General features: G+C 41.0%; 1 protein-coding gene across 1 annotated transcript; it reads right to left on the bottom strand.

Moving 5' to 3' along the window:
* Nucleotides 1–2,037: 2,037 nt before the first annotated feature.
* On the bottom strand, nt 2,038–26,885 carry LOC307020072 (neuronal migration protein doublecortin-like). The gene is made up of 7 exons (XM_079651180.1): nt 26,711–26,885; nt 22,459–22,888; nt 20,178–20,509; nt 10,891–10,993; nt 8,067–8,156; nt 5,189–5,289; nt 2,038–4,544 (listed from the first exon to the last, which is right to left on the bottom strand). Exons 2-7 carry the CDS (start codon nt 22,820–22,822, stop codon nt 4,488–4,490), a joined length of 1,047 nt encoding a protein of 348 aa, XP_079507306.1. The 5' UTR covers nt 22,823–22,888; nt 26,711–26,885; the 3' UTR covers nt 2,038–4,487.

The following is a 26,885-nucleotide window of genomic DNA, read 5'->3' as shown; positions in this document are numbered from 1 at the left end:
TACATTTACAGGAGATATAGTGACTGATAACAACATTTTAGTTCCTGTTTACCCTTCTTTGTGTTTGGCAGGATGCTGATCTACAAGTGGATTTTCACTGAGTCAAAAGTCAATTTTAAAGGTCCCATGTCATGCTTTTCTGGTTATTACCCGGTCAAACGATCTGCAGAGTCAAAAACCCTCAAAGTACACCCTGTAGCGAGTAAAACTCTAACACAGAAAATACCTGTCTGCTGCCCCAGAACACCTCGTTGAAGACGTTCTGGGGCCAAAATGGACCAATCCGCGGAGCTCCTCACGCACCAGGATCCCTTGGCGTCACTATCAAACGCAGTGGGGGGACCTTTAGCATACATTTTCAACTAACAGGGAGTCCCATTGACTTGCATAGAGCTCCCTGGTTGGTTATAGACAAGTTGGGATCGCGGAGAAATGCTCTCCGCAGACCCACTCTCACAGCGTTTATAAACCTTTTTCTTACAAAAAAAAAAATCAAGCCACACTTATTGTTTTTACTTCAGCTTTGAGTATTTGTGTGTGCGATGAGTTTCGTGCTGTCTCGCTGTATCGCCGACCCGGAAACCACACCAGTAAGCCAGCTCACTGAGCAGCGAGCCTCGCAATGTCCCGACCAATCAGAGCACACTGGGCTCACAGGGAGGGGGGGGGCAGGAGCTCCAACAAGCCGTTAGGACCTATGGTTAGGACAGAGAGTGAATACCGGTGAATACACATACTATACAGAGATGCTGTATGAGAAACCAATGTGAGTTTGGAAAATTGCACAATATAAATCTATTCTAGTAGACCTCAACAATGGAATTATGATCAGTAGAAATGACCATGACATGGGACCTTTAATGGAATTTAAATTATTTATGTGAAGCTTTAACTCCTGCCAGTAGATGGCAGAACTTCTTTAAGTTTAATGTGTGTCTTTCAACTAAAAACTAACTTAAAGCCCTGCACCAGAGGCCGCCAGACTAGCTCTGGTCAGTGTTTATTATAGCAGTGAGAAGAGCACAATGCAACAATAAAAACATGCTGCTATACTGCTAAAAGGGCTGCAATGAAATCTATAGTAAGACTTTTTTTAATTAAATGTATCTTCTGTACTCCAACTTGGCACATTTTTGTGAATGTGATGATTATAAATGAACACTAATTTTATATTTCACATTATATACTTGTGGGGATGTACGTATTATTGGGTGCCTATGTGAGCAATTTAGTCAAAATGTCCTCAGTATGTGATTTTGACTGTAAATACAGAAGCATGAGGTACCAACGTTAAGATATCATAGGCTAATGGAGCTTATTTTAATTCTGCTCAATGTTTTTACCAATAGTTTACATCTATATTGAATTATGGAGCAACGGTTATATACTTCCACTGATCCATACTGTAGATGATATTTGTATCAATTAAAACAAACTAAATGAAATATAACTCTGCAGATATCCCACATATTTTGTTCTTCAGGGAGTTAACACGTTTGAATGTCAAGATTGAATTGGCTTGCCAATTGTTAAATATGTTGATAATATAGATACAAACTGGATACATTTCAAATATTATGTTGAATAAATTGACAATGTAAACAGTTCAGTCTGTGTTTGACATGATGGGCCACCGCAGTAAATGTGGGAGACAGATTCCCTGTTTCCATGGTGACGAAAATAGTTATTAAGTGATCTCCACACGAACACATCATCCATTTAAACATCCTCTCAATGGATTTGAGAGCAATGGCCATGTGGCTGTGATTGTAATAACTCAAGACCAGAGGTGAAATACAACTGTTTTTAATTGCAAAAGGATACCAGTTAATACATTGAATGAAGCACTGAAACAAGCCACTGTGACATTGCAAAATACCACTAAAAAGGACATTGTACATTTCCAAGAGATAAAAAAAAAAAAGTCATTCATTCCCTCAGAAAGGCATACATATGAAAGAGAACAGGAGGGAGCGTATTTACACCATGATAAAGTGTCCTGTAGCTCTACAAAACAAAAGTGTGTCGGGAGGCGTCCTCATTCAAGACGTTTAAAAATGTTTTACAAACAGCGGTTAACAAAGTTCCCAAATTTCCTGTTCTATTTTTTTTTTTATCAAAAGACAGTCATCTAAAAAAGAAAAAGGCACCACTGTAGGTGATGAGTTCACACCGTCCACCTTAGATGGTGGAGGCAGGTTAACACAAGACGACATTTTCTGTTATGTTTTATGCTGTAGCGCTGTAAGAAGCTTAGAAAAATCAAGGAAACAAGAACATTATTAGCATGGAGAGGTTATATGGAACTGACTGACAACAAATGGGTTATTTGTACAAAATGGAGGGCAGAGTGAGGCGGCCCTGCAGTTGGATTAGCTGATGTTTTATTGTGCTGGCGTGAAAGCACTCCCTGCAGGAGAAATGTTTAGTTCACAGCTGTTCAGAGTTTTTCCAGAGGACGGGCACCTGATCACTTCTAGACATACACATTTCAGACAGTCCCTTTATCACTATGGATTACCTGAATGGAAATTTCAGTTTTAGTTCATTTCTCTGAATGCTTTTGGGTATAAAAAGGTCCTTCCTACAGACAATTGTTAACTATTCTTTAATCCAAATGCATAGATGTTAATTTAAAGTATGCTACATGTGCAGCATTTAATCTTCAATACATTAATAAATGAATTGTGGTCACGCATTAAATGCTGGCAAGTAGATGGTAAAGTGTCTGCTGCTGTGATAAAATCGAAGCTCCCTGCTTTGTGCTTCAGCTTCGTCCAATTTAGCGATTCTCAGGCTCGATTCCCTGCAAAAATCTGAGGAAACGTTTCTCTCAACAGATTTGTAAGACACACGATGCACGTTGTGACGATAGAAATAAGAAATATGGCCATAGAAAGTTTCACACAGAGGTTTGGAAAAAGTACTAGTGTTACACTGGAAAGAAATCTTAGAAAAGTACCCTTGATATAAATTAATAAAACTTTATAAAAATTGAAAACCCACAGATTTAGACAACCGTTACATTTTCATCCCTCCTGTATCTGAGAGCTATGCTGAGCCATGCAAAACAGGATCCCACTACCTTTAAGCACCCGATAAAACTCTAATTTATGATTTAATCTCAACGTTATTTTGACTCGTTAAAAGTAACATGCATACATCTCCAGGTGTGCTTCCTCAAGGATATTTAAAGAATTGTACAACTATTGAAGTTAGGTATTTTTCCTTTTCAATAACTCTTGGACTAAAAATTATCATCGTACTGCGAACATCATACTTTGGCTTTGAGACCTTCATTTATTAATCTTTGAATTTCACATATTCTATTGTAAAACGTCACCACCATTGATGACCGGGCCTAACAAGGGGACTTTTTTAGACTTATGTGTATTGGCTTTTAAAAAAAGAAAAGGCCTAATATTTTTCCTTTGGTTGTTTTTATGCACCATTAGGTCCTTTAAGTCTAGGTTTAATCATTCATTAATATCATGCACTGCAGTTTGTGAAAATCTAAAACACAGAGGGTATATTCTCCTAATCTCTATAAGGAGGGTCAAAATAAAGGACACACCCACGAAGACTTCACTGAGGGCCATGTGGGATGCTTTTAATATTTTATCCTCGTCCCTAATTAGACAAGATGAATGCCAATTATAGGATTTTGAGGCCTCCATTGTTATATTCATTTAAAAGTGTCATTTTTTAAAAAGGTCTCATAATCTCTGGTTTATATATTCAGTTGGGAATACGAGTCGAGGGGGCTTCAGATAACGCTCTTCAGTCACGAGCTGCATCCCACTCCCCCTCTGTGGTGGGACTTCGTTTTGTTGGCTGTTTTTCTTTTACTTTGACCATACCCTGTACCATGTTGAGCTAATGTTAGACGGACATTGTAGTGACGTTATGGAAGCACAGCAATGGAAATTGGGCAGAGATTTTATGATGGATAGCTATACACAGTATTTACAGCAGGTTAGAAAGACTTTATCTGGCTTGGCAGATTTCCTCTTAAAATGATCTTTCACACCTTTAACTGTAGGACATGGAGGAACATTACGAATACAAGTGAAAAAGTTGAGTAACACCCTTTAAAAAACCCATTTGCTGCTTGAGAGTATGTGACCAAAATAAAAAAAGTTAGAGTGCAATCTTTAAAAAAAAAAAAATGAATACCAAAGTGACATTTTTACACCCGTGAAATCTGCTGGTCTGTGGACTGTGTGCCCGCGTTGAGAAATAGTGACACATAGCAACAAACATCTGAACATCAGTGAGCGGATTCTTTCAACGTGGAGGAAACATATTGAAAAGGGGATTGTGATATTCTCAAGCAGCAAATGGTGTCCTAGCCCTGGGGACTAAGGCCTTAAAAGAGACAGAGACTGGTTCTCATAGACAACAGGTGGCACTGTGAGTGAAGGTGGAACGCATCAGAGGTATAAAAACTTCTGTGTTTCAGGCCGAAGAGGAGGCAGGAGGACGCTCTACATCGATTCGCCCAGAGAGTCATCATCATCCAGAGATAAGGGCAAGTAGAGATCCTGCAAACACACAGACGAGCCTGTTTATCACTTAAATTAAGACCATATGTTTTGTAGTCCACATTTTCTGAAATCAATTGGTTAAACATGCATATGGGGCATACACTTAACATGGACATGTAATGCTCATTTTCAGGTTCATATTTTAATTGTTTGCCTCTACTGTGAGATGTTTACATGATTTAATGTTCAAAAAGGTTCAACTGCCGGCTCTGTTGTGATTGGTCAACCGCCTAGAGCTGTCCCACCCCTTAGCCTATCATTTACAATGATAGCCAATACAAGTGTGAGTGTTACGTAGTGATGTAATATGTTACGGAATTAATCAACGTAGTCCAATGGAAGCGTTTCAGGCGGGGGGGGGGGGGGGGGGGGGGAGTTTGTGGGAGATCAACTTTGGGATTTTAGCCTTTGAAGAACATTTACAACATCCATATAACACACTACAGGAAAGGGAAAACCCCCAAAAGTATACTAGAGACTCTTTAATCAAATTTGACCATTGCATGAAAAGACGATGATTTGCTTTTAGTGTCTCAGCTTAGAAGTAAAAATTGTAAAACAAAATGGTATTGTGTAAAATATACTTTGGATAAAAAAGGACAAAGATTGACAGGTGAGGAGAGGGAGAGAAGTCTGGGTACCTTCTGCTTGTTGTTGTGGCCCGGGCTGGTGGGGGGGGAGGTGGGGGAATGCTTGCGGGACACCGGGGTGGAGATCTGGCTGCTGGAGCCCGTCCCGTTGGCTGAGGGAGACGAGAGGGAAAGAGGGTGAGAGGGAGGGAGAAACAGAGGTAAACAGTAGTGTGGATTGGAAAGAGAACTCTCTATTTTGCTCTGTAGAAAAGTCACTCCTGAACTGCGGCCTCATTTGGCTTCAGTGTAGCGGGGCGCTGTCGCTCCAGGTCTCAAGGTAGCTGACAAGCTCTCCGTTTGTTGGATGACATTTTATTCACTCGCTCTGCGTCCTGCCACGTTGCTAGGATTCTCTCTGTGTGGAACTTTGTGTTTATATCTAAGTTGTGTGTGTTAAGTGCTTTTAAAAAAAAAGAGTGTTTTGTCTGTAAAGAGATGAAAAGAATTGTGAACACTATGAGCCAGATGGCCAGTGTACATTTGAGCCAAAACACAACGCGTCCTTGTCAACCAACTTAATGCCACAGGCTTCATTTAACCACTCAGCCAGATTTACAAATGCAGACTTTACAAGCTGTTTAAAACCCTGAAATAACAAGTCCTATTATGTTTGAATCTTAAAATCAGTATATCTAAACATGAGCAGCTCTCCCACACACACTGAACAGAGAGTGCAGCTGTTTCATTCAGAGATGAAACGGACAGAGTAGGCAGAGTAACCTTTTCTCTGTAGACTGCAAAGTTGCCCACTTTGTCTTCAGATTCCTACATTTGAGAGATGTATTCATCTCTGAAGAAAACTCATTCCACTGTGGCGAGGATTGATTGGAGATTACTTTGTTTCATTGAGGGCTTTCATCCCAGATCCATGCCAAACACACTTTCAATGTATTCACTTCATTAAGACCTTTGCACCTTAAGTCTATTAATTATTGTTGTCAACAGCTGAAGAAAGTTAGACTCATATAACAGGAACATTTAAATCTGCAGTACTTTTCAGTTTTTCATCTTCGAATATAACTATATAACTAACAGTGAGTGTAGTTAGCCCTAATCTGACTATAAATCAGTATTTTTAATAGTGATCCAAACATTAATACCAAATATAATCATTCGTTGTCACTTTTGTGCAGCCTCTGTTTATGTGAGGCTTTAAATTCATAGCAGGAAATAGAGCAGTTTGATTTTCGAGTTGTGCGGGTTAGGGTCAGCTCTCTGTCTCCCTTTAGGTCTCATATGGAGGTAGATTTCTCTCAGTATTATCTGTGTGAACAAATCAATAATCTGTTCATGCAAAACACCTTTCACAAATGTGGGTTGGGTTATTTTGGTTGATTAAATATATACTTCTGAGTCAGGAGGTGCAGACTGGCTTTCATAACAGCTTTGGTGGGGGTTGGTCATAAAAAAAAGCCCTGACCCCTGCATCACTATCACCAGGAAAGATTTGATTGATTGAATCCCATTAACTTGATTTATCAGTAGTAATGCCAGTTTACATATGCAGGTCACATACTGGACCCCTTCCTCATCACCATGCTGACCCCTCAGGTGTTACAGAGGTGGGTCATGCTCAACAGTTTACTGCCTCCACAGCGTGAAGCCCAACCATATGCTGTTTTAAAAAGGCCATCAGCCCCATCAGTAATCAATAAAATATTCAGGACCGCTGAAGGACTGAGGGACCCTGCAGTGCTCGAGACGCCAGAGCTCCCCCTCACTTATCACGTTAAGTGGCATGAAACAGAAACTGTGAATTTATCCTCCAGGGGATTGAATAATTGTCTTCAAAGTGTTGGGAAAACAGTCTCACTGCTCATACTTTTACAGGCTTTAAGATCCAACATCTCTCGGTTGGTCGGCCATCGTAAATAGCAACAAAATAATATGGATAATGAATAAGGTTGAGCAAAAGTTCCATAAATTGAACTGCTTACCTCACAGGAGAAATGAATGCAATAACTTTCAACTATGTTTTCGTCTCCTGTGTTCATGGTTGAAGCTGTCAAAGAAAACAGCTTTTCTTCTTCATGCCTGCACTTCATGCCAGCATCTGTGCAACCAGCTCATGGTGCAGCTTTACAATGTGAGGCGGCATAGCAATGTTTTTTTAAAAGCTGTTGTTCACATAAAAGATTCAAGCACGAGCAGGCCCCAGTGTCTCTTAGGCTCTAGTGGCTCCTGGATACTATTAAATGTTAAAAATGCGTGATCGTCGTGCAAACAGCTAAAAGCTGTTTACTCAGTCTTTGTTTACTTATCATGTTTTATTCATGTGTTTACAGAATTTGCAATAACAACATTATTCTAAATCTCATCAGATTACCCTCGATAAACAAAGACTGTCCCCATTCTCAAGTATTAGAGGGTTTTATGGGGTGTTTAGTGAGATAAAGAAGCTGATGTTGTTTGGACCCCCCAGAAAAAAAACAATCCAAGCACAACAAGACAACAAAGAGAGGAACCAGGATTTAAACTCTTTTTCTGCCTTTTGATCTTTTCCAAAGTCGAACAATTATGTTAAATAAATATATAAGGAAAGAATATTCTCTCATTAGCATCTTTAAAATGTGCTCATTGGAAGCATGCTCGATTGTAATTTGTAACCATCTTTTATCATAGTATTGACCCTAGAGGAAAAGTCTATCTTTATGTTAACAATTTCCTACAGAGTAAGGTCAAAGGTCAAGGTCAGCTACAGACGGAGCAGCTCTCTCCGTCACTCTGCTGTTTGTACGTCTGATTTATTTGTACTGCAGCAGAAATGGCCTAGTTTTATTTTCCACCAGCTCTCTTTGTTTTGATTTCTAGAACAAGGCGAGGTCAGTTTTTTCTGTATTTTCAAACAGGAAGTGTTGCAGTGTGGGTGAGATAATAATGTGCTCACTTGATTCAGTCGGAGACTTCATGCGCCTGATCGGACCAGGACTCTTAACGGAGCCACGCTGGGATTTGGTTGCTTTCATCACCCTGCATTCTGTGGACAGAAGCACACAAGAAAGTTAGAAAACATCACTTCTCCCAAAATGAAAGTGGGAGCTGCCTGTGTTCATATTTGGAATCAGAAGAAAATTAGTTAAGTTAACCAAAAAAAGACAATGAAAAAATTATAAGAACAAAACAGGCAAGGTACCACAGGGCTAAGTACAATTAGTCATACAAAATTAACAGGCCTGACACTTTACTGATAAATAGGCAAGTGTGTACATTTTCCTAGGAAGAAGAAAAAGGTTTTTTACAATTACTAAAAATATGCTATTGGAGACACTTTCTGAATGTTATTTTTGCACGATTGGTGTAATCTGAATGGCTTGTTGAACTTGTGTATTTTAAACAAGACAGCCCAAAAGGAAGTGACAAGGTTAAAATAGTACAGGTGGTGAGTTGGTAGGCAGTGAAGTTACCCAAATGCTTTTAGCACAAGCAGTGAAAGAAATGGCACAATAAATTGTTGAGAAATGCAATTGTTGAAAGCTATTCATTATCCTTAAAGTAGGGTATTTTGGAAAGGTTGGAAAATATGAGTTTCTAAAAAAGGTTAAATGAACAATAAGCAGCCCACACTGTAAATAGTTATTCTGCCTTCTCGATATCCCTGGGTTTACAGGCTATTAGAGTGATACCTGATGCTAGTGAACTCATCGATGTAGAGAAGTGAGCATTTATATACATTTAAAGTATGTAGTATATTCTGGGTCAGTGTATTAATCACAGTAGACAGACTCCAGACATTGCTACTCCTCCCTCTGCATCTCCCCCCTGTGTTTGTGCTGTCAGACTCCCTCTCTCTCTCCTCCCCCCCTCCTCCTCCTCCTCTCTTCCACTTTTGATGCTAATTATACTATCTGTCCTCCCTCCGTCTCCGGGGATCTTTTCTCTCTCTTAACCTTCACACACTACTGGATACAGTCGACATCCATGCGCCATTGTTTGCAAGGTGTGCCACCACGGTGTTGACAATGCTTCAGAGTGGCAGCTTGTCTTGTCTACTCAGGGTTTTATTTTTTGAAATAGCCTTGAGTCAATCCACGCAGATTCCCTCTCAGCTCCAACTGATGTCACCGCTGCTTAAACAGAGCTGCAGGTTCACCTGTCCTCCTCTCTGCCAGCATGTCCGTCACAGTCTTTTATTTAACATAAGGAGTGTGAACAATAACCACAAGAGATTTAAATCTATTTGGTTAATTTTGTCAGCAGAATTTCTTTTTTTTTTAAAGTCCAGCCCTATAAGTATACATTTGGGATGCTCATTACCCATCAACTTTTGAAAGAGGAGATATATTGCTCATTTTCAGGTTCATATTTGTATTTTGTGCCTCCACTGTGACATTAATTTTCAATAAGGTCTTTATTTTTCACCCTCTGTCTGAAACCAGAGCCCAGTCTGCTCTGATTGGTTAGATTAACCTCTGTTGTGATTGGTCAACGACTTAGAGATGACCTGCCCTTCAGCCTATCGCCCACAATGTGTTGGAGTGCTAGCCAATAGCAGCGCAAGGGTTACTAAGTGATGTCACTATATGTTACAGAACTAAACAAACGAGTCAAATGGAGTTTTTTTCAGGCATGGGGGGGGGGAGAAACACACCTATTTAAACAGACTACAGGAAAGAGACAAAGGCAAAAAGCATAATAGGGTCCCTTTAATCATCTTGTTCATGTGCTTTATATTGCAGACAGACCCCCTCTTTTTCTCTACTCCACTACTCCTCAGTAATGTGTGGGTGCTTCAGACTGTCGTCCATTTTATGTAGCATTGCCCCAAGGTTATTGAAGACTGAATGAAACAATTTAGCATTGGTACCACTGGGGGAGTATACTGAAAGATCATTATAAATGTACTGCCTGCTCCACCCTTTCATCCTGATAAGAGACTGAGGGGAAGAGACAGGATGAAGGGAGAACAATGACACTGTGTTTAGATTGAAAATAAATGAGAAGATACTGAATGATTTGAAGAGGGGACATTAGGTGTGGGTGGAAGTGGGTTGTTAAAAATAGGGTGTCCAGGTCTGCCGGGAGCAGAGACTCAGCAAGAGGAGGATTGGCTTTACGTTTTCTCTCCTCGACTTCTCGGTAGTATCAGCAGCAGCAGATCAGCTGGCCTAAACCTGCCACCAGACAGATTAATGACTTCTTCTTCTCTACCTTTTTTCCTACCCCTGCTGCCAGCTGCAGATAACAGACTTCTCTCTTGCTCTGCCTTCCTCTCACATACATCATGTTGCTCCTCGCTACAAACCCAGCACAGCTTTGTACATGAATATAATAATGATAAGTCTGAAGAGCCCCTGAAGGGTGGCTGATATAATAACCGACACCCCAGGAACTATTTTGCTGTCGATCTATGTGGACATTTCTAGTCTTCACATTCAATATGACTGATACATTGAAGTGCCCCGGTGCAATGTGGGAAACCAACAGAACATCAGAATTTAAAAGTGATTGTTACAGGTTAGGGTGGTTTTTTATATCCCTTTTCTAAAACATTTTATCATCAAGACTTTATTAAGTAGATGTGTAAAATCAACATTAACAGTATATGAGCCCAGTCAAGTCTTTTAATGTGCAAGTTGTTGCTGCCATTTGCCATTACACATTTCATTGATACAGTATTGCTGCAAGATAATCATAAAGCTCATACTCTATGTTTACCATGGTTTTACAAAGCTGATAATCACCACTATGTGTGACCATATCAATGATCTCACCGTTCACATCCAGAGAGAAGTCGTCCTGGGCGTAACGGAATTTCTCGGGTCCACATGCAATGAAGACATCGTCCTCACCGAAGAAATCTTGAAGGCAAGTCACCTGTGGAGCCAGATAACAGAAACTTTAGACCCTTAATAATTCTTCTTTCATAGAAAAGCAAACAAGAGATTGAAGCAACGCTAGCTTCTGCCATACTAAATGCTCACAATGACTAAAATATGGATATTAGGCAAGTATAATGTTTACCATATCCACCAGATCTTTGAAACATTTGCAAAATAACTTAAAGTACAGCTGACACTGATGGAAAGGTCATCAGCTTTGAAGTTTCAAAGAACATTGAAATGTACACCTGGTGATGGCACTAGAAATTATAGTTAAGAAATCACCAAAGTTATGAGAATTTACACTGAGCGGGAAATTAATTTGTAACACATTTCATGGCAATCTATGTGATGGTTGTCGAGATGCTAGCATGGCTAAAAATATCTGCTAACCAATGCCTTGAGTGCACTTAATGTGAGGGATACAGAACAAGTGTGTGCCAAGAAATGACAATCTCTTCATATTCATCTGGTCCTATTATTACTCATTTAATAATGTTCATTTTGAATGCTGATTCAGGACTTGTGCAAAGCGTTATCAATACAGCCAAGAGAAGAAGTGTTGCCAGTGCGGAGGAGGACCATGGATGATGTGCTCACTCAGACAGGAAACAGACGAAGTAAATGGTACAAGATTAGTACATTTAATGTAATGAATTGAACTCTATAAACACACAGCATTATGTGGATGAATTAACTGTGTATCTTGTATGGCGGCCAAAAGGATTTAGTCGGCTTCAGGTAGCAGTACGCCACCTTTGTGTTGTACTTGCCATGTTAACATAACTTCAGCTTATTAGGTGCATTTAACAAAACACACACACAAAGGCAGAGAAAAGACAAAACAGAGAGGATCATGTTACATCTTTTCTGTAGTGTTTAAATGATTGAACTTCCTTCCCCCGGGGTCTTCTTCACTCTATAGCAGCTGTTAACAAAATATGGCTTCAGTGGACAGATGTCTGTGGGCCACACCTTCTCCTCCACTCACCATTATACAGGCGCCATTACCAGCTCAGGCACGCCTATTAAAGCCATTCAGGCTAAAAGCTGTGTTTCCTCTTGGTTGTTTTTTTATTTTATTTGTTACAAAGCATCTCAAAGCCTCATTTTCAGTTTGCCTTTCAACACCAAGTGACTTTGTTATTGCTCACTTGAATTATTGGATGTTGTCAGATGAACTAATTGAACTGAAGGATTCACTCGGTCTTTATTCACTTGGCTACTTTTGGGGCTAATTTTTTTTTTAAAGCTTAAGACAAACTGACACAAGACCTTGTTGCTGGCCTCTCTGCAGGGGTTCATGGCACAAAGATAACCCCCATGTTGGGCCGCCCGCCAGAATAGTCAAGATGCATTACGGTTTCCTTTGTGGTACGCATCCAAACTATGAGCTGCAGATAAATTGGGAACTCCCCACCCCAGCAGCTGCCATGTTGATTCTCCGTACTGCTAGAGATACTAAAAGTGTGTGTTGGTGACTCGCAGGCGAGGCATCCAACAGCTGTACCCCTCTCTGAGTCCCACAAGATTCCCCGGATACAGGCCTGAGAGATCCCGCCGAGGCATAGAGAGCAGGCTTTGACTCCAGGGAGCTAAATCTAATTGGTTTTACAGCCTGCTTTAAAAGGCCCGGAAATGCGTTTCTTCTTTCTTCTGTGTTCATTATCAAGAGATTAGATACATGTTACTTTCATTAGGTTAAACTGTTGTGGGGCAACGAGGGCACCTGACAGTTAATCAGAAGATGGAAGCATTAACAAATCGCTCTTTTCCCCCCCACAGGGCCAGCGGGTGGAGGAGAGGAGATGGAAAGGGGTGGGAGGGTGGAGGCTTGTCCATGTTTTAATAGCTTTAAGAACAGAGCTGATTAAAGGGATAAAGTGTTTATCCATCCGACTGCTACCTTAATCTCTTTACCAGAAACGAACACTCGGTTGGTTCCTGACAGGCAGCGCTACTTTATTTCATTACATTAAATCTGTCCACTTAACTTATGAGATGCAAAATAAATACTTGAAAACAAGGAGGGGTTTTTTTTTTTCAAAGAAACCGGATGACACGACATGAGTTTAACCCCATGGTTCAGAAAGCATCTATCCTGCTTAGGTGATCTTCTCAAAAAACATTGCATTTAAGCAATCCTTTTAATCCTATTCCCGACAGGAAGATCCATATTATCTGTACAATTACAGATCAGATACTTGATCGGGGCTCTTGCGTCATTAAGACCACAAATCATTCGAAATGTGTCCCTTAAAAGAACTCCAAGTAACAACAACATTTGTTTTTCTTATCCCATGGGATGCCCATCATGAATTAATGTTTAAAGTAACACAAATGGATTTTGACATCTGTCTAAAGTTGATAGAAATGTTGTGGAAAACCGCTCTGCTTAGCATGCGATCAGATCAAATGTAAAATGTCAAGAGTCCCTTTGAAACATGGCTGCAGTGAGGAAAGGGCAGGTCGGCTTGGAAACATTAGGATATAGGTCGAGAAGCATCCGCTCTCAATTTGAAAAGGTCAGTCAAATGCGTCATAATACTGGCAGCAGACTGTAGAAGGGCAGTAAAAGAAGACATAATGCCATCAGATTATCAGAATCCCCGTCATACTGACACATCACTGATATAAATAAATATACATATAAATATAGGCATAGGTTTATGTGTTTATTGTTGGAAGGCTGGTGGGGTTTTCTGAAAAACTGGCTCCTTCCAGACTCCAGGTGCCCCCCCACCCTCTGTCCCACCAAGCCCATCCCTAATCTGTGCCCCACCAGCTGTCCGGACCACATGACCCCCCAAAAACTCACCAACACCACCAGCAGCTATGCAGGGATCCCCCAACTACAACAACTGAATTATTCAGAGTGTTCTTTTGGCCCGACTGCGGACGATTGTCCACAGGCCGCAGACGGGTCATTAGGGCATTGTCGTCGAGAGGTAAATAGAAATTCAACACTTTGTAATACTTCACTTCCAAGTTATGTAGGTCCTCTCTATGGTGCTTATAGAAGCGTTTTTTATTTCCATTATATGTTCTACAAAGCAGAAAAAGGTCTGGGAATAACCTTGGATGTGTGATGTTTGATCTTTTATCATTTATTAAACCAACATGGAAAAGCCACAGGGAAATAAACCACATGCAGTATCACCTATAAGAGAGTTAATATGATAAATGGTCCATAGAATATGGTACCAATAGTATCCATTATCATTAAACATTAAACAATCACAACTACCCTTGCTGAGACGGTCTGAATATGCTCTGATTATATATTTGTGTATAAGGGCTATCATTCCAGATGTAACTCAAACTGTTTAAACAAATCAATGCCAACTTATGAAACAATAACAAATGTCTCGGGCCAATATACATGCAGTTTCTTGCCATATCTTGTGTGTGAAGCTGCAGGAAACATATTCAAAAAAGGCTCCTGCTTGTCTTGACTTCATATTTCCAGCAGCAGTCAGAGCAGACATAAATTATCATCCAGGCCGGTTATCCGTCTCATCTCTGACACCACACAGCGTGTCAATTGATCTGCCTGCAGCAGTGTTGTTATTTAATGCTGCATAATGCCAATTCTGTCGTGACTCATAATCAGTGCTTATCTGACCAACTGTAAAGGCTCACCAGCGGTGTTAACGAGTCAGCAAATGGCCAGACAATAGAATGATACCAATTATAATAATCTCAGGTCAATTTGAGGAGTCTCTTTCTGCCGCAGCCCAAATCACCTGAAACAAAAAAAGGATTTTGCTTATGAAAGGGGTTTTGTATTATACACTGCAGCACTTTCTATGTAACTGTGTTTTCTTTATGTTAGAGGATAAGACTCTAGGGATGGCATGAGGTTGAAGTCAGAGCATTTGAATAAATTCAAAACTGAAAACAATAGAAATCTCACAGTTAGCTTTCTTTGAATGTTACATTGTGTAGTCTCATCATTACTGAGCTATGCGAGAGAGAAGTGGAGTATAAAAGGCTGAAAAAGAGCCAGTAAGACCTTGCTTTGCCGGCCCATGGGGAAACTCCCACACCATTTCCTTCACTGGAGGCACACAGACCTGATCAATACCAGCACCTCCGCACCGAGTGGAATATTCCTCCGAAATACACACAGCGTCTCCATTTTGTCCATTTCAACTGAGGGTTTCAAAGACTATCATGGCCTAAAATAATGGACTCTTGTAGCAACAGCTTATATTAGGCGACTGAAGTCAGATGCAGTATATCAAAAGACAAAGGAAGCCATTATTTGAGCAGCAGTAGTGATTCGTCTCCCTCTGATGAGGCTTGTTCTCTCCTCTCTGACCCGTCTGTGACCTTGGTGATCTGACAGAGTCTGTGTGCTACTGTAGGTACTCCGGATGCATTTGGAGTCCAGATGAGCCGGTTAGCCAGCCATAACTGCACAGTCATGGGGAGCAGCTGGTGCCTGATGTTGTTTTAACCCCCACCCCAACCCCCGAGGAAACGGGCTTTCCATTTGGCTGACGGATGTGGTCTTCTTAGCATTATTAAATTGTACTTCCTCCCCCTCCCCCCGGGTCATGCTCACTTGTTGATGTGGTCCTTGTACAGGAGAGGGGGGGTTACAGAGGACGCATACAGGCTTCCATGTCTGCTCGAGATGCTTCATCAAGGGTGCCACGCCCCTCTGTCAGCCTGATTGTCTGCGTCTGTTCAACAGTGTGTGTGTGTGTGTGTGTGTGTGTGTGTGTGTGTGTGTGTGTGTGTGTGTGTGTGGGGGGGGGGGGGGGGGGGGGTGTGTGTGTGAGTGAAATGTGGCTGCAGTGATCTGTGGTGACAGCTGAGGAAAAGAGAGCAAGCAGGTAAGACCCGATGTAAAGAGCACACTCAGCGTATTACAGCCATTGTCAAAAGCTGAATCCAGAGCGGAGCTTATTGCCATGACAACTGCTTCTGCAGCATGGCAAAGAGCAGGCAGACTGCGAGAGCACTGATAACCAGAGAAAGGCAGGCTTTTCTTCCCCATTACTGGATGTATTTTAGTCGTTAAGGAGCCTTAAATCCATCCATATCCTATTCACCCAATCATTTCCTACCGTGCGTTACACATTTTTAAAGCAAATTGGAGTCTTTTGTTCCCCGACAATGGCAGTGTGACCTTGTGCCCGAGGTTTCTTTTTCTTTGTTGACAATTCTTTTTTTTAGAAAGGAATTAAATGCAAGCCCCATTTCTAAACCCCGGTTAGAATAATGGGCACGTTACAGAGACCTCTGCCATGCTGCTGACTCAACGTTCCTTCAACATCTTTCACAAATGACATTTGCATTTGGCATCTATTAGACGAAAAACATGCCAAAGTGCAATTCAAATGAACAAGCACTTGATCCTAAATGCAAATCGGAACTATTCTCCCATGCAGACACCTCTGATAAATAGACATTCATACAAAATGGCGGCCAGGAATTGAATAAACTGATTTAATGTGGCCTTCTAAAGCAGGGAGGGCAAATCAAGAAATGTACTTATTTCTTTTTTAGGCACGGGAATTACTATTACTAATCATCGAAATGTAAATGATCCTAATTTGCTTTCAGAGTGGATAATGAATTCAGCGGCCCCACCCTTCCTGTTTGAAGTGAAAAGCAGCAGCATTTGAGGGGAAATGGGAGTGATTATGTTCACAACTCTGACAAAGAGAGGAGGGCAGGCTGGCTGTCTTTAGAGTCTGCGAAGCGCTGAGGGAAAAAGAGGAAGACCAAGAAGGCATTTAAAAAAAAAAATGCTATAAAAACCTAAAATCACCACACACACACACACACACACACACACACACACACACACACACACACACACACACACACACACACACACACACACACACACACACACACACACACACACACACACACACACACACACACACACACACACACACACACACACACACACACACACACACACACACACACACACACACACACACACACACACACACACACACACACACACACACACACACACACACACACACACACACACACACACACACACACACACACACACACACACACACACACACAATGATGGAATGCATATACAGGTAAAGAGACATGACATGTGAGGCTTGCATTGATAGTGCACCCTCACACCCGCTACAGGATGTGGTATCTGACAGACCGGTCCACACCAGCTGGGCTCTCTTTGTGCCTGGGATGTGGTCTCCTAGCAACCGGTCCCAGCAGCTATCGCTACGGAATGGGAAGAGGAGGATCGGGCAGGGAGGGGCGGGCACTGCATCAATATTGCTTTCCACCATATCACCTCCACCACAGAGCAGCTGCAGTGAGCCTCACACAAAGGCTGCACAATAACGTGTGCTGCATTTTCTCACATTTCTGTGCAATGCAGTGAAACTGGCACGAGGCCAACAGCGATCGGACACTCGTCATGATATAATTCATCTAAATCCACACTGTTGACAAATTCATCAATATGCTAGATTTAAGCAGCTGCCATGTGGTGGCTGTTAATTTTGTGGAATCATATCATTAAAAATGCATGGGGGAACATTTTAAGGAACCAAGCCTAACCACAATCAAACAAAGATAAAAAAACGATGAAATATAAGAATACAATGTATGCCAAAAGGCGAGTGCAAAAAGAAAGAAAAGGTTATCTTAGCCAGCGTGCCCAGAGGAATACCGGTATAAGACCTCAGGCAGACGGACTGCTCCTCAGGGAGAGAGCATTACAATCAAAATTCCCTCATCTTTCATTTCAGCGCCCCTCCCCTCCTCCAAGACACAAGTGATTCCAGCCTTATTAATACAGAGGAAAAAACTGAAGGACAACACCTAAAGGAGCTCAGCAGGGCACAATACCCAGTCCATCTGTAATGAATAATACAGCAAAAAGGTCCCCACAGGAGAATTAGCGAACATTTAGCTATATCAAAGAGAGGACTGAGGAACAGATGTCCATGTTGGATTCCACGCCTGCTCCACATCCCGCCTCCATTAATTAACTGGGATTCACAATCGTCTGGATAGCAGGTATTTGATCTGTGCAGTTGGTTACAGGTGTGAATTTATCAAGAGAAGACCATTACCTAGAGATTGTTGAATTGTTGTAGTCAAAAAGGTCATAGAAAACGATATGTATTGAATGGCCAAAACTGCTACCTCCAAGGTTATTTCTTTCTTTATAAAGCATCACATGTTGATATAAAGGACACATTAGATGGTCCATCTCACAGACCTTTACACAGTCTTCCAGGTGGGTGACCCTGCATGGCTCCAATAAAGCTAACAATGAATAAAACATTATGTCCCTTAAGCTTAGCCAGTGTGTTGAGGAAACAATAGTCTCCCCCAGGGAGGGACTTTCAGGCAAAGTTAAAGCATAGTGTGTGCCTTATGGATTAGTAGATCGGCTTTGCCACTATTATGCTTTTGTTTTAGCTAAACTTAAGCTGCGTCCCAGTGCGCAGTGGTTGGAGGTACTAGACTAAATAATAAATAGTATCAAATAAAATGTACTTTTTCATAACGGCAGGATAGACAAATACACTACTTCATTGTTCATTTTACTCTAAATGGGACCAATAGATACAAAATGAAGAAGATATATTGGAGAAGACACAAAACTGTTTAAGAAAATGGTAAAAAAAAGAATCAGGTGAGAAGTAGGATCAGTTTCTAATAGACGTCTATGTTAATCCAAATGTTTACTACCCACAGCCAGCCTGTAGAAATCAGATATTTCTTCTCCTGTGGATTCCAGTGCCCCGTTTTCTTTTTGGCAACAAACCAAATTATCCGTTAACCTAACCCCAAAGAATCCTCAAGGTTTCTCACACTTTGCCCTTTATCCTGTGGAACATGAAATGTCTAGAGTTTGATTCTCATCTTCTCAAAATGGAAATTCAACCCGAGAACACACTGCCTTTTTTAGATTGACTGTCGCAGTCTGAGGATAAGGAAACTGGCTATTTTCTTCAAAAATCGAGATTAAGAACTGTTGGGCAAGAAAGACTTTTTTTTAATTTTTTTAAAGGAGCTCTATTCTACCTGACACACCATGCCCAACTCAAATTCAATGTGCATGACATCCTTTATTCTAAAAATGTTCATAATCTCAAGAAAAGTAACAAAGGATTCTCAGGTAGCTTTAAGGATTGAAGGTTGAGTACTGTACGTTTCCTAGCTTCACTGTGCTAGTTAGGTTCACATGTTAAAATAAAAAGGTTTCCTAGACCCATATTCTCCCCACATCTTCCGGCGCAGACTGAAAACTCATCTCTTTCGTCTCCACTTCGAGCAATAAAATTACTAACAAAGCACTTATATACTAACAAAGGACTGGCTTATCTAAAGCCAGTTGAGTAGCACTTGAAATGTTTTGCCTCTATGAAACCTGATGTACTTATATGATTCTGTTTTCTTCAAGTTTGTATCTTCTTGGTCGAATGCACTTGAGTGCAGTAAGTCGCTTTGGATAAAAGTGTCAGCTAAATGCAATGTAATGTGTGAACCACTCTTAATTGATAGAGTAACAATGGGTACAAAATGATCAAACACACCAAAACAGGGTTTGGCCATTTGTTCAATACTACAGCGGTTGGAAGACAGCACTTCCCAGGACTTTTGAATGGCTGATGGTCTCATGGCCTAAAAAAATACTTTACAACAAAGGGAGGTCGACAAGATACTGATGACCTGAACCACAAGACAGGACAATATGTTGCCCCCGACTGAATAAAGACTGCAGACAATGATAGTGTACACCCAGGTTGTTCTCATGGAGGGAGGATTTCTACCTCTATCTACTGTGTTCGTTTTGATGTTGAAAGATGCATTGTGATTATTTGAGGTTCTTTATCCAAAGCAAATGATTTCGTGTCCTTCTTTGCTTTGATCCTGATAGCTGTATGAATGAAGAACAGTCTTTAATCTTGACCAAAGATTTTCCTACTGTGCAGCTTTGCTTACACACAGTACCTCCTTTGTTCCAGTTAATACTATAAAAAGATGGCCATAAACCACATTAAACAAATGCAGACAAACAAGACATTAGCAGAGTGGTAGATTTGGATATAGCTTTTCATATGCAATTGGTCTGCAGGAAACATGCAACAATCTTTGAACTCAGAACCTGATGTAAGCTGGGTTATGACTAAGGGTGAGGTGAGACATACCTGCTTGCCATCCAGTGTGTAGATCCTCTTCACCGCGCCGCTCTCAAGTTTAATGGCCTCTGTGATGTCGGTGAGCACCTGATCGAATGAGTGTGCGGTTTTCTTGTTGAGCAGGACGCGCACAGCCTTGCGAGGCTTCACGCCGCTGCGCATCACCGTCACTAGCTTGGGTCGAACAAAGTCCTTGCCCTCTCCGCCATTGCCGCCTCTGGCTCCAAAGGCTTGCAGGCTCTTCGCGGAGGCCTTAACGTTCACGGACCAGTTGGGGTTGACGTTCTTTGTGTAGTCGACCTTCTTGTACACGTTCTCTGATGCACACACGTAGCTTTCCCCTGTGACGGCAAAGAGACATTGGCTTCGTTTGTTGCAACACACACACACACACACACACATCTATAAAACGTTGACACCTGAGACTCCCAGAGGCGTCCACTCAACCATTTGAAACTGCAGGAACTCAAATGATGAGATATCAAGACCACTGGGGGAATCTTTGGGCTTTCACAGTTTGGATATCATCTGACATTGATCTAATGATGTCGCAACTAAGAATAATTTGGTTTTGTTTAGGGAAATGCTTATGATGTCAATAAGAAACACTTTCACAGCCAGGCTTTCAGTTACCAGGTTGTTTACCCTTGGATTACCACAAGTTAATGCTTTTCATTCCTATTGCTTTAATGGCACTGCAGGAGGGAAACTCTTTGTGGTTTGAAAATGATTGGTGAACTAAAGTAAACTAAATCCTTTTGGGATGGGCTGAACAGATTTCATGTCAGTGCATTATAGACTATTTTTGGGTACAAAATCATATAAAATGAGAGCATTTAAATAAGACGTCTGAAATAATGAAAAATATCGTGTTGTACATTTACAAACTTTGCTGCAGCTCGCACATGCATGTCTTTGTCTAAACGTTTCAAAATTTCATATTATTCTCGAAATAATCTTCAATTTCGTCGCCATTCTTCAATTCACTATCTTTAGAGCAGTTCTTGCTCGTACGGGGAGTGGAATTAAAGTAAAGAAACAATGCAGCAGGGGAGATAGAAGGAGATACATTTGGACAAAAGGGGAACCCAGAAGGCAACAATTAGGCCAAATGTAGACAAATTACAGCAAACACAAAAGGCAGAGAACAGGATTACATACTGCAGAGATTGAGCAATTAATTATATCCCACAAGAGGAAGCACAATGCAATCCCCCCCCCACCACCCACAGTGCTTACTGTGCTGCCCCTTTCTTACTGCACTGCCCACACACACACATGTAGGGAAGCACAGAGCCACACACACACTCCCATCTTTCCTAAGCAGCTCAAGGAGCAGACATGATCGTCTCTATTCGAACAAATTTAGCTGCAGTTTATCGTCAAGCTTTTTCACCAATTCCCTCTGTCAGACTTATTTAGAACGATCTTAAAAAGTGGACCAGGACTTAAAGTTAGGTCATTTAACTGGGTCTTATTAATTAGCCTTGAGAAACATTCAATTGATTGGTGTTGGAGTAAAAGAATTACAATCCTTTCTTTTCACTAGAGATGAAAATTAAAAAAAGGTGCAGTTTTAATTGGAATTTCCACCCACTGTTGGAATGGATGCTGATGGAGACGCTCGACAGTAATAACACTCCCAAATTGTGGCTGGAGGTTTCTTTAATGAATTAGATGCTAATGTCATCTGTTAATGAACCATTCATCCCATGCTGAGCAGTAGAGAGCTGACTCTTCAGCTGAGTATGAACCACTGCCAGAGACCAATGAGTCTATTTGAGTTCAAACTGGATTTCTCTGTGTTTAAGACATTTTTATAAAACTGTTCTTCTTAATAGCCCAACAAAATTGTCCACAGAGAAGTGAACCTTGAAACTGGATACTTTTAAAGTAAACAATCAGATGAGAAGTTGATGCATCGTAAGAGCTTACAGGAGTCTAGACAGCAAAGATAAGACTTTTAATCTCAGAATTGGCAATGTTATACTTGATCTGAACTGAAGGTTATCTTTAATGTGCCGGCCCAAAGCATCTAAATTTTAACTCACTACAGCGGCTCCACTGGGGAACAAACTATAAACCCACCTGTTTCACAAAGAAAACAGGACTTACAATGGTTTTTGTTATATGAAGAGAATGTATCTGCAATTGTCTCATTGATCTGAGGTTGTATCTTAATTGCTTATTGTCCTTATTGCATATCGTTTTGGATTGAGACGTCAGCTAAATGAAATCTAATTTAATCAGATATATTAAGTGCTTGGTGCATCCTACTGCATATGCTTACCTTCCTCTAGCTCATCCATAGAGCAGATCTTTCGATCGCCATCCACAGTGAAGATGAAGCGGACCCCCTGAGGGAGGTTGATGTGGTCAGAGAGCGAGCGTGTGAGGTCGGCCAGGAGCGCGTCGAAGGTGCGGAATCGGTCGACGGCCACGGCGTACACGATGCCCTTGAAATAGCGGTCTCCATTGCGGTAGAAACGCACCTTTTTGGCTTTCTTCTCATTGGAGAGGGCCTGCAGGGTGCGCGTGCGGTAGAAGCTGCAGTGGGCGCTGTGGGTGGGGCTGGGGAGTCCGTTCAGACGCCCGCCTCGTGGGGCACGGGTCGCCTTGTCTCGCTCGTCAAAATGTCCAAAGTCTAGCTCCATGGTGACTGTAAGCTTTGATGGTTGTGACAGATAGATGTGTGGCAGTGGTCACCAGCTCCGGAGAGTCTGGAAAACAAAAAGGTATGTAAGGTTATGTTTCACAAAGTAAAATACTGCACTGAAATTGAGAAGTAATTGTGATTCACTTTTTTTTTTAAATTGTTCCAAAAACATGAACTACACAACCCATTTTCAGAACCAGGAATAAAGCGACAAATAAACAACCATTTAAAAGTCAGATTAGACATATCAATCTAATATCCTCTAGTACTTTGGGATCATTTCTACAACTTGTCACCAGAACAATCACTTGTCCTCTTCTTCCCACCCTGGCTGACTTCACACTTGTCTCAAGTTCTGAATCACAATGAGTTTCAAGTACAAACACAGAGACATGGATTTTTGTTTGACTTTGGACACTGACTGAATGCTTTCAATCTCCAATGAAGTAAATGGTCCATCCGCATATAGGTAGACAATGAATGAAACCACTAATCATTTTAAGCGAGACTAAAGACTGGTTTTGATCTAAAGGATGATGAGTGATTGATATTCGGCTTCTAACAGACACAACCTGACCACTTCAAAGAACATTTTGTATGTATGGGTTCATTATTTAGCTTATGAAACCTCTACTATCAAAGAAAAATCACTTTTAGTACATGGGAGTCCTTGAACTACTGTGTTCGAAAGCATGACTGCATCGACAGACTATTTAAAAAAAAGGTATACTTTATCAATCAGTAGGTAAAATACATGTAAAAAGATGGATACAAAAATACATATGTGAATGGCTTGTATCAACACTATTGCTGTGGAGCAAATGTATTAATATAAATAAGATGATATTTCTGCTTAGAAAAGATTCAACATCTTCCTTTGTTAAACTGCTGCATGAGCCAAGAAGCACGTATGATATGTCTCAACTTATGTATCTCGTCTACATAAACCTGAGAACCGCTGTCTCACTTGCCGAGATGAATAAGTCTCTGGCTCATGGCCAATTCTTAATGTTCAGGAGCAAAGCTCTTAAAACTTGTCTTTGATAAATCAACGAGCTAACTATTAGACACTGACAGGCTAATCTGCTCGGATCAATTATGGCAGGATGAGTTTTTACTACTTTGGGGGAAATCTTTTTTCTTTGACTTTTATTAAAATGTCAAGCAGTTAATAGTAGGTACATTTAGTAAGGCATGTGTGGCATGATGTTATAAAAAAGGCATTGAAAAATCCAAAGTAAAAGACAACCCATACAAAATCTGGGTGATGAGACAAACAAAGGTAATCCTTTCAAAAGCATAGCAAAAGCAATCAGACACCCAAGAGATACAATCTGGGTATCCCACTGTAAATATATTAAATTTTAACCGGGTAGATACAAGATTACATGTCTTGCGATGTTTTACATAGCACGTCTAAACTGTTCCGTAAAAGTAATGGATTCCCAGAGCAGTGTTTAACATTTAAGTGGATAAAGCGGTACAGTATCAGAGTTTAAATATTATGAGTGCATTTCTACAGGCATCTATATCATGTTTCACCACAATAAGACTACATTAGAATCCTTCCCTTATTTGAAAGGAAATGTTAAATGTTTTTTGCCCCAATAATAGCCTGGATTGTACAATTGATCTTCCTGTTTACTAGGAATTATGCGAAAGATGCATCTGGTCAGCCAATAAACAATAAACCACTTATGCTAGGGTGGACTGGCAAACGGCTGGAGCAGCTGTTTTTTTTTTTTTGAAGGCTGGTGTGTTAATCGACCACCTGATGGATACAACTCAGTACTCAAAACCACAAAACTCATTGAACCATACAGTACCTTTCAGAAGTGAACACTGATACACACCCATAAACACACACCCATAAACACACACCCATAAACACACACCCACCCACATAAAAGAGGAAGTCATCTGTGCCGAGTTTAAAGCCCAGCTCCATTGAAATAATCTCCTTTACATCATAATGTTCTTTAAACAAATCGTATTTCGCAAGAGTGATCACAACTGTTTCTTTTAAAGATTGCATGTTCATCTTGCCTTTGTATTTCCCAGTTTGACCCAGTGCTGCTCTGTGCAGATGACAGGTAAAGCCTTTGGAAACCTTAATCTTAACAAAAAAGCCTAAAAAATGCAAGTTGTCATGCATGTCAGTCGCTTGCTCATCTTTCAGATCATAATTGGTTTACATGACTTGACAACATTGACTAAAAGGTCACTGGTCTTTGACCTCATCTAATTTCTGAGTGGCTCATAAACAACACACACTCTTGTTTGTCTTCCTGCATCTTAAAGTCACTTTTTCTTTCATGATGAGGTTTGAGACCAGACATCACAGTTTTGATTCTTCTCATCGAAAAAATCTGTTCAATGTTGCACCATTTTGTAGCCATTTTCAACCAAACCCTCAGTGAGAGGTTCTCCTGATTAATTGGCTTTGAATGGATTTATATCAACATAATATGCATTTACATGTCTGAAGAGTATGTTCTGAGTGACGCACAACAAGGGTCATTTCTTTGAATACAACTGACATTAGCAGCTGGACTGCTTCAGACTACTGAGAAGACAAAACAAGACGTTTAAAATGTCACCAAAGAGATTTTTTGATAGACCAAATGAACTAATCTTCAAATGGAGCCCAGCATTAAATATCCCACCAATTATTGCATTTTGATCTCAAACATATCACTCAGTTCTTCTTCTAATGAGCATTTCATATATTAAGAAAAGCCTCTTTCAACCTTTTCATCCGGTGTATATACCAATGAATGAAACAAGGACAATTAATTATATTTTAATAATCCATCATTGTCCACTATGGTTTAATGCCCTGTATTGTGCATAAAAAATATACTGTATAAAAAAGGGACCACAATGACAAACAGAGGCCTGTTAATATGGAATAAAAGGGAACACGCTGCCGCCACCCATCCATGTGGCGGGGCCTCCAATCCCCTGCTAACCCCTGGCTGTGCTGCTGACTGGGGTTTTATGACAGCCCGCTGACAGGGGTGGGACTGCTGGGTGCTCCTCAGCTGACAAAGGCCAGGTTTCAATCCCATCTGCCGCACTAATGGGCAGAGCCAACAGTGACCCTTCCCCAATGGAGCATCAACTAGGACAGTCCATTGTCTCAAACAGGGTGCCTTGCCTTCAGAGTGACATCACCATAAATGTGGCTGCTCCAGAAAGTGCATCTTGTCAATGGAAGCAATAATGATACACTAAAAACAGCTTTTCAGTGTTAAACTATATGACATTTAGCTATACATTAAGATAATCTCTTGATTGACACACTACAGTTTTTATCAGCCACTGAATAAAACTCACCACCCCGGCTAAATCAATGCCTTCTTTTACAGATTAAAGCATGTTCAGAGGCTTCAGCAGCACTGCAGTATCATTGTGTGGGATCACTCATATTTGTGGCTATTTCTGTGCACCCGGCTAAGCCACCCACACAACACCCCGATGACTACACACTGCAACCAGCAACCACTCATCCTCATCCATACAGTCATCCATCTGGGAACACCACGCAATGCACAGATACTTTTAAATCCCAGTCGCTTAAGAATGAAAAAGTTTCCTGATGCCACACTTGCCATTTATGATGGATGAGCGTGGCCACATGGCACAGAGCAACGCAGAAGATACAAGTTTTTCTTCAGCAAAAAAAAAAAAAAGGGGGTTGGGTGTTTGCTCACACCTAATCACAATCCACCTGCTCCAATCTTAAAACCTACAACAATTTCTTCCAAATGCATGCAATGTCATCTCAATTTGACCACTCAAAAGCAAACCCTGAATGCCCTTTTTAATTTATCCTTAAATCAGGAAAAGTCTGAAGATAATCCCACACAGTAAGCGGACTCACCTGCGTCGCTGCTTGCGGAGAGAAGGGAGTGTGAGTGGGGGGAGTGTGTGTGTGAATGTGTGCGTCGATGCTGCAGCAGGATAGCGGCACGCCGTCTCTCCCTCGCCTTTGTCTGCTTCAGTCTGAGAGCCGAGCCGCTGCCTGCCTGCTGGAGGAGCCACTGGGTCCTAAAGCC

Source organism: Notothenia rossii (assembly GCF_949606895.1).
Source record: "Notothenia rossii genome assembly, chromosome: 9".
Lineage (NCBI taxonomy): Eukaryota > Metazoa > Chordata > Actinopteri > Perciformes > Nototheniidae > Notothenia > Notothenia rossii.
Note: the sequence above shows the minus strand (reverse complement) of the source record. Positions and strands in the feature narration are given on the sequence as shown.

Bases quoted from the DNA above. Each gene is read 5' to 3' on its own strand.
- LOC307020072 (XM_079651180.1), bottom strand. From the start codon at position 22,822: ATGGAGCTAGACTTTGGACATTTTGACGAGCGAGACAAGGCGACCCGT. The intron at 8,157-10,890 runs GTGAGATCATTG...TTCTGTCCACAG, and splicing joins CTTCTCTCTGGATGTGAACG to AATGCAGGGTGATGAAAGCA. The intron at 5,290-8,066 runs GTGAGCACATTA...CGTCTCCCTCAG, and splicing joins GAAGTCTCCGACTGAATCAA to CCAACGGGACGGGCTCCAGC.